The sequence below is a fragment of the Phoca vitulina genome, unplaced genomic scaffold (genome assembly GCF_004348235.1).
Source record: "Phoca vitulina isolate PV1807 unplaced genomic scaffold, GSC_HSeal_1.0 scaffold13, whole genome shotgun sequence".
Classification (NCBI taxonomy): domain Eukaryota; kingdom Metazoa; phylum Chordata; class Mammalia; order Carnivora; family Phocidae; genus Phoca; species Phoca vitulina.
This window is the reverse complement of record NW_022589716.1, coordinates 3,242,433-3,250,806: the sequence shown is the minus strand read 5'-3', so window position 1 is coordinate 3,250,806 and position 8,374 is coordinate 3,242,433. Positions and strand designations below refer to the sequence as shown.

Genomic DNA, 8,374 nt, shown 5'->3' with positions numbered 1-8,374 from the left:
TCACTTGACTCCCCGTTTTCCTGTAATAATGATAATCATTAACAATGATACTTATTACCTGCATTGTGCAGGGGAGGAAACTGAAGCACAGAGAGATGTCATTTGCCACATTTTGAAGCAAGTGAGGAAGGAGTGGAGGGCCAGTCAGCCTGACTTAAAGCAGAGTGGGGCGGGGGTGGAGGCTAACCTTTAGCCTCTCTTGACTCTGTTTCCCCAAGTGAGAGCTGAGGGGAGAGCCACCGGGATCACCTCGTACTCAGCCATGTCCCACTCTGCATACAGCAGGCACTCAGTAAATAAGGGAAAGAGGGCTGGAGGGTGGTCCCACCTGACAACCTGCCCCACTGACCTCTACACTCAGTTTCCCCCGTGACTCAGTTTCCCCGCCGTGTCCAGGTTCAGCAACACCGGGCGGGGCCTTGAATGCAGAGACCGGTGCCATCTGTTTACCTTGCGGCTGGACGCTGGGCAGGGCCGCGGGTGGGCCGTCCCGGGAGCCGGCTGCGCCGCCGGGATAAATAGGCCCCGCGGCCTCGTGGGCAGCAGAGAGCGAGCTGCAGTCGAGCTCCCCGCCGCCGCCGCCATGGTTCCTGCCGCCGCCTGCGTTCTCCTGCTCACCCTGGCCGCCCTCGGCGCGTCCGGTCAGGGCCAGCTACCACTAGGTAAGCCGCCCCTTCCCCCACGCGTGGCCTCGACCCCCAACCATACCGGAGGACCCGTGAGGCCTGGGGTCGCGGCTCCCAGGGGCTCGGGGACTGTTCACCGGGACGTGCAGGACGGAGGAAGCAGGCAGCAGGGCGGACGTTCAAGGAATGAGGGCGTCCCGGGTCCCTGCCGCGGCGCCGTTGAGGACTGGTGGTGGGGGTCTCCAAACCCCGACGCCCCATCAGCGCCTCCTGTCGGCGCAGGTGCAGATCTGGGCCCGCAGATGCTTCGGGAACTTCAGGAGACCAACGCCGCGTTGCAGGATGTGCGGGAGCTGTTGCGGCAGCAGGTGCGGACCAGGGTGGGGAGACCCGGAGTGCGGAGGAGGGGAGAGAGGCGTGGAAGAGGAGGGGAGGGGAAGGAGGATGGGAGAAGGAGGTCCCGGTGGAGAGGGAGAGGGTTCTGGGTACGAAGATCCGGGGAGGAAGTTGTAGAAAAGAGGGAAAGGGGAGTCCCAGGGGTAGAAGGTTCCGCGGGAGAAGACAGGGGTCCGTGAGGGGATTAAAGTCCCAGGGAAGGAGGGGAGGATAGGGAGTACGGGGTGGGGGGGGATCCGAGGGGAGTGAGTGGGCCTGTGCGAAGGGAGTCTGGGGGAGGGGGAGGGGAGACCCAAGGGAGGAAGAGAGGGATGGGGCCCCGCTGACTACACCCCATCCCCCCTGCACCGCAGGTCAAGGAGATCACGTTTCTGAAAAACACAGTGATGGAGTGTGATGCGTGCGGTGAGCGCCGCTGGGGCGGCAGAGAGGCGGCAGGCGGGAGCTGGAGAAGAGATGGGGAGACAAAGAGACAGCGACGATAAGACCGGAAGGAAAAGAGACAGGAAGAGACGGAGGCTGACCGAGATGGAGAGATTGGATGAGGGATGGAGAGAGACGAACAAGGAGGGGAGACAGAGACTATGGGAAGGGAGATGGTGGACACACGAAAAGAAGCAGAGGCCGTGCGAGAGATGCAGGGAGATGCAGGGACGCTGAGGCAGAAGCAGAAAACGGACGGGCGCGGAGATACAGTGACTGAGAAAACCTGGCGGGCAGGGAGCTTGGTCCGGGGCGGGGTCCCAGAAAGCCCGGGACCTCGCCACGCCCCCAGGGGTGGCCCCCGGGACGGGGCGTGGTTCCGATAGACTCTGCCCACCCCCCACCCCCCACCCCCGGCGTGGCCCTGACCAGCCCCACTTCACTCCCCGCAGGGATGCAGCCGGCGCGCACCCCGGGCCTGACCGTGCGGCCCCTATCCCAGTGCGCGCCCGGCTTCTGCTACCCGGGCGTGCTCTGCACTCAGACGGCAAGCGGCGCGCGCTGTGGACCTTGCCCCGCGGGCTTCACTGGCAATGGCTCGCACTGCGTCGACATCAACGAGGTGCGCTCGCCCCCCACCGCGCCGACGATCTCCGTAACGCCTGCCCCCACAACTACCCACCTCCCCAACAATCTCCTCCCCCGCTGAGGGTCCTCACATGGAGGACCCCTTCACCTCTGGGGGCGCACGTCCGGACGACCTTGCCGGCGGGGGGCCCTCACCCCGACCACTTCCCTCACCCCGACCACTTCCCTCACCATCAGTGACTCTGGTCCCGCCAACCCCCTCCGTAGCCAGTGACGCCCGCCCCGACCACTCTCCTACGGCAGAGAGCCGTCCGCCCCGACGACCCCCCTCACCTCCGGGGCTCACAAGCCCCAGCGGCGCTTCCACCACCGCGAGGCCCCCGCCCGGACGACGCTTCCCCCGCAGGGCACGCACGCCCCGACGACCACTACCCCCCTCTGCTGGGGACGCCCGCCCTCGCAATTCCTTCCTCCACCCTTGAACACCCAGCTCTTCGGCTCCCGGGAACAGCCCCCTACAGACACTCCCCTCTCTCCGCCAGGTCGCTCCCCTAGCCCCATCAAGGCAAAGTCGCGCCTGACCCCTGGGACGATGGCCTCTGCCCCACAAGGCACCCCCCTCCCCAAATGCTGGCTGATGGCCCCTGAATTTTCTAAGTTCAAGCCCAAAAAATCCTGAGGCGCCACTCTCGAGGGGGCCCACCTCCTGCATCCTCTGACCCTCCGTGGCCCTTCCTCCCCCAGTGCAACGCCCATCCCTGCTTTCCCCGCGTCCGCTGCATCAACACCAGCCCCGGCTTCCGCTGCGAGGCTTGCCCGCCCGGGTACAACGGCGCCGCTCACGAGGGCGTGGGGCTGGCCTTCGCCAAGGCCAACAAGCAGGTGAGGGCCATGGAGGGGTGGGCGCCAGGAGGCAATTGGGGGGGGCGCCTCATTTTGTTCAATAAACTGGTCCTCCAGCCTTGCGGCCATTTTCCTGCCTCGCTTCAGCGGGAAGGGGTGGAGGACCGGGGCCTGGGGGATGGATAGGGGAAGGGTCCTCATCAGGATGGTAGAGGTTGGGGGAGGAATGGAGGGGAGAGGTAGGATGCAGAGGAGACGTGAACCGGGTGGGAGGCCTGAGGGTTTGTGCGTGTGGGCGGTGACCTCTGCGCTCCCTGCCATCCAGGTTTGCACGGACATTAACGAGTGTGAGACCGGGCAGCATAACTGTGTCCCCAACTCCGTGTGCGTCAATACCCGGGTAAGGCCCGGGAGGAGTGGGGAAGGATCGAGACACTGGGGGTGGGTGCGAAGTGGCAGGCAGCCCAAGCTCACTGCCCGCGGCCCGGGCCCAGGGCTCCTTCCAGTGCGGCCCTTGCCAGCCCGGCTTCGTGGGCGACCAGACATCTGGCTGCAAGCGGCGCTCACAGCGCTTCTGCCCGGACGGCACGCCCAGCCCGTGCCACGAGAAGGCCGACTGCATCCTGGAACGCGATGGCTCGCGATCGTGCGTGGTGAGTGCGGGCGAGCAGGGAGGGGCGTGGCATGGGTATGAAGGAGTGAGGTGGGGTGGGATGGGTGGCGATCACGCCGGGGCACCTACTCACTACCCCACCCGCAGTGCGCCGTTGGCTGGGCAGGCAACGGGCTCCTCTGCGGCCGAGACACGGATTTAGACGGCTTCCCTGACGAGAAGCTTCGCTGCTCAGAACGCCAGTGCCGTAAGGTGGGCGGGGTCTCAAGGGCGTGAACTGGACGGCGGGGCTGCCCCGACCACGCCCCTCATGCCCGATGTGCCCGCCCCTAGGACAACTGTGTGACGGTGCCCAACTCAGGGCAAGAGGACGTGGATCGCGACGGCATCGGAGACGCCTGCGATCCGGATGCCGATGGGGACGGGGTCCTCAACGAGCAGGTGGGGCCAACGTCGAGTCTTAGGCAAGGCTGGGTGGGGGTGTGGCTTGGGTGAGGGAAGTGACCTCAGAGGATGTGGACTCGGGGGTCCAGGAGGGATGAGGGTGTCTCTGCGGAGGGGGCGGGGCCTCGGAGATGGGCTGGTCTGGGGAGTGACGTTTGCCCCTCGAGGCCTACCCCCCCCTCCACCCGGCCCTGTCACCCAGGACAACTGTAAGCTGGTGCGGAACCCGGACCAGCGCAATGCGGACGGTGACAAGTGGGGCGACGCTTGCGACAACTGCCGGTCCCAGAAGAACGACGACCAAAAGGACACAGATCAGGACGGCAAAGGCGACGCCTGCGACGACGACATCGACGGCGACCGTGAGCGCAGCAGCAGAGGGGAGGGAAGAGGGCAGGGCCGGCAGCGAGGGGCGGGGCTTGCCTAGGGGCGGAGCTCGGCTACTTTTGGAAGCCGCAGCGGTGAGCTCCCCTGGGCTCCAGGCACCACGATGGTGCTCTGGTGGGCGGAAAGATGCAAGCCGGGACACGACGCAGAGGGTAAAAGGCAGGAACATTTGGAGGAGGGGAAGGTGGACCCTGTGTCAGATGCTGCAGGGATTAAGTAGGAGCACAGAGACGTGAGCTTGGGGTTTAGTGCCAGGGAGGTGCCAATTTTACATTCACAGTGCCACTGGAAGATCCCCCTGAGCTTCCCCTGTGAGAGCCAGTTCCCTCACTCGCCGGCCATCATTAAGTCTCTGAGGCTTGGGTCCGTGCAGAAGCACTTGATTTAACTTCGTATCTACTGGAGAGGCGTGGTTTGCATCTGCCTTGCTGGTCAGCCTGGCCCCGCCCCCATCTTGGGATCCTGTGCTGTCCCCCTGCTTCTCACAGGGATCCGAAATACGGTGGACAACTGCCCAAGGGTGCCCAACTCAGACCAGAAGGACAGTGATGGTGATGGTGTAGGGGATGCCTGCGACAACTGTCCCCAGAAAAGCAACCCAGACCAGGTGAGCGCGGGCCACACCCCAGATGGGTCAGATCCCTGAGATGAGCTCTAGACTAGTTAAGGAGACTGAAACCTAGTCTAAGCGCGGTGGGGGGTGTTCCGTGGGGTCAGGATGACCTTGGCTCTGGAACGGGGGTGGGGGTGGGTGGGAGGCTTCTGAATTTTCCTGCCCTGATTTCGGACTCCTGCATCCTTCCTCCCCAGAGGGATGTAGACCACGACTTTGTGGGAGACGCTTGCGACAGCGACCAAGACCAGTAAGGATGCCATCTGGGGTGCGAGTGGGGACCGAGGGTGGGCGGCCCCGACCCAGCACTCTGGGAAATCTCACTGTCTCTGTGTCCTACCCACCAATTCTAGGGATGGGGATGGACACCAGGACTCACGGGACAACTGCCCCACAGTACCAAACAGTGCCCAGCAGGACTCAGACCACGATGGCCAGGGTGACGCCTGCGACGAGGATGACGACAACGACGGGGTCCCCGACAGTCGGGACAACTGTCGCCTGGTGCCCAACCCAAACCAGGAAGACGTAGACAGTAAGGCAGGGGGCGGGGCCTGTGGTGGGATTGGGGCTGGTGTGGAGACCTGGGCAGGTGTGGGCGGGGCTGGGACCTGGTGTGGGCGGGACCGATAGCAGATGTGGGCGGGACCAGGTCTTGGGCGGGGCTGGCGCTGACCCCACCGCTCGGGTCTCTCAGGGGACGGAGTCGGCGACGCGTGCCAGGGCGACTTCGACGCGGACAAGGTGGTGGACAAGATCGATGTGTGCCCGGAGAACGCCGAGGTCACCCTCACTGACTTCCGGGCCTTCCAGACTGTCGTACTGGACCCCGAGGGCGACGCGCAAATAGATCCCAATTGGGTGGTGCTCAACCAGGTTGGGACCGGGCCCTGGCGGGAGGTGGTGGGAGCGGGTCCTAAGCTGGGGGCGGGGGAACCGAGGGCCCACGCGGCCGGCCTGAGGCCCTTCTTCCTTTGACCCCTTCAGGGTATGGAGATCGTGCAGACGATGAACAGTGACCCTGGCCTGGCTGTGGGTGAGACGAGGAGAGGGGCAAGGCGGTGCAGCGAGCGGAAAAGGGGGCGGGGTCAGAGGAGGGCTGGGGCGGGGCGGGGCCAGGGGCGGGTCCGAACGCAGGAAAGGCAGAGCCAGGTTGGGACTGGGCTCCGGGGCTGGACAGTTCCGGACTCCGAAGGAGCGTGGCCCTAGGCGGTTGGCAGGCTCAGGGGAGTGGTCATGGCTGGCCTCGGGGGGGGGGGGGGGGGGGGGGGGGGGGGGGGCCGGGGGGGGAGGATGGGGGCCTGGGGGGCATTTTGGACTCCAGAGGGGCGGGTGGGAGGGGGGCCAGGGCTCCGGTGGGGGTAAAGTTAGCGTCCCTTCCCCCAGGTTACACGGCCTTCAATGGCGTGGACTTCGAAGGCACGTTCCACGTGAACACGGTCACGGATGACGACTACGCAGGCTTCATCTTTGGCTACCAGGACAGCTCCAGCTTTTATGTGGTTATGTGGAAGCAGATGGAGCAGACATACTGGCAGGCGAATCCCTTCCGCGCGGTAGCTGAACCCGGCATTCAGCTCAAGGTGTCTGTGGCCCTACCTGACCTCTAGGTCCCTGTGCCCTTTAGGAGGCCCCAAATCCTTCTGCGGACTCCCAAAGCCTTTACAGCCCCCCAGCATCATTCTATGGATCTCAGAGTCCTCCCAGCCCTCCCCTGGGTCCCACAGGCCCTCACACACTCCCTCGGGGCCCCCCAATCTTCCTTTAGGCCCCAAAACCTTCTCATGGAGCCCTAAACTTTTCCTCAGATTCCAAATCTTCCTGCAGAACCTCTAGACCCCAGTATGTCACTGAAACCCTGTAGTAAATTCCCCAAATCTTCTAGCCCCCCGTTTATCCCATGGACAACCAAAACTTTCTATAGGTCACTAAGTCCTCTTGCAGACCCTTCCAAATCCTCTCAGAACCCAAACCTGTCCATGGACTCCCAAATCCTCTCATGAGATCCTGGACCATCCCTGCCCCCCATATCCCACCCACAAATCTCCACGTGATCCTCAAGAAGCTTCCTTGCAGGTCTCCCATCCAGGCACCCTAAGGCCTCCCAGCACTGCCAAGACCTGCAGCTCCCCACCTGTCCCAGCAGGCAGGGTTCTGGGGGGCTCCAGTAGCCTGTGCGGTCTCTGACTCTGTTCCCCCGTCCCTGGGCTTGGCAGGCCGTGAAGTCTTCCACAGGCCCTGGGGAGCAGCTGCGGAATGCACTCTGGCACACAGGGGACACAGCATCACAGGTGCGACTGCTATGGAAGGACCCCCGCAACGTGGGTTGGAAGGACAAGACATCCTACCGCTGGTTCCTGCAGCACCGGCCCCAAGTGGGCTACATCAGGTGGGGACCCCACCCCTTGCCCATGGACCAAGAGTCCCTTGCTCTGTCCTGGCTCCTGGCGGTTCAGGGGGCCTCAGTCCCCTTATCTGTAAAATGGGAATGATACGGGCAATTAGATTTAACTGTCTGGCTCTGGGACATGATCCTCCTTCTAAGACCCAGGACACAGCAGGTCCTCAGATAGAAGGTGGGGTCCTACTCACTCTGTTTCTCAGTCCCCACTCTGCGCTGCCAGCAAGTCCAGGCACTCTGCTTAGCACCTGCTGTGTCCATCCTCTCATGCAGGGAAACTGAGGCTCAGCTCAGAAGCCCCACCTGCCCTAAGTGTGGCCCAGGCAGGGGGGAACACATGGCCCCCACTCCCAGACAGGAGGGGACCCATCTTCCAAGGCAGACGCCAAGGTCTCAGAAGGGAGGGCCTAGCCCAGGGCCCTGCCTCACCGTCCCATCCTCCTCACAGAGTGCGGTTCTACGAGGGCCCTGAGCTGGTGGCCGACAGCAACGTGGTCCTGGACACAACCATGCGGGGTGGCCGCCTGGGCGTCTTCTGCTTCTCCCAAGAGAACATCATCTGGGCCAATCTACGCTACCGATGCAATGGTGAGGGGAGCATCCCGCCAGGGAGGGTGGGGAGTTCATCCTGCCCCAGCTCACCCCTTCTCGCTGCTTGCCCTTTCTCCGCAGACACCATCCCAGAGGACTACGAGACTCAGAGGCTGCTGCAGGCCTAGGGATGGGGGTGGGGATCCATTGCTGGAAGATGGCACCATCGTGGCGGCCCTTACTGCGACAAGCAGGGAACTCAACACCCGGCTCCCGGGGGTGGCTGCCCTAGAGGGGCTCAGAGAGGACAGAATAAAGTGTGTGTGCTGGAGTGGCTGGCTGCGAGCTCTGCTGCAGGTGGGGTGGGGCCTCTGAGGGAGCACTGGGAAAGGACCCCAAACCCAGGCCTGCCGCTGACTCCCTTCCTGACTGGCTAGGGCCCAACAACCTGACTAGGAGTGTCCAACCCCAATGTGGGAGGCCCCAGGCCTGCTGCTGCATCCCACCCA

At 63.9% G+C, this 8,374-nt stretch overlaps 1 protein-coding gene across 1 annotated transcript; it reads left to right on the top strand.

The window, feature by feature from the left end:
* Positions 1–583: 583 nt before the first annotated feature.
* COMP (cartilage oligomeric matrix protein) lies at positions 584–8,088 on the top strand. The gene is made up of 19 exons (XM_032412441.1): positions 584–662; positions 909–994; positions 1,376–1,427; positions 1,898–2,067; positions 2,778–2,915; positions 3,202–3,276; positions 3,371–3,529; positions 3,637–3,741; positions 3,823–3,930; positions 4,136–4,295; positions 4,809–4,927; positions 5,131–5,183; positions 5,287–5,468; positions 5,631–5,809; positions 5,921–5,969; positions 6,320–6,516; positions 7,150–7,322; positions 7,783–7,922; positions 8,007–8,088. The coding sequence occupies exons 1-19, from the start codon at positions 584–586 to the stop codon at positions 8,051–8,053; spliced, it is 2,271 nt and encodes a 756-aa protein (XP_032268332.1). The 3' UTR covers positions 8,054–8,088.
* Positions 8,089–8,374: the final 286 nt, after the last annotated feature.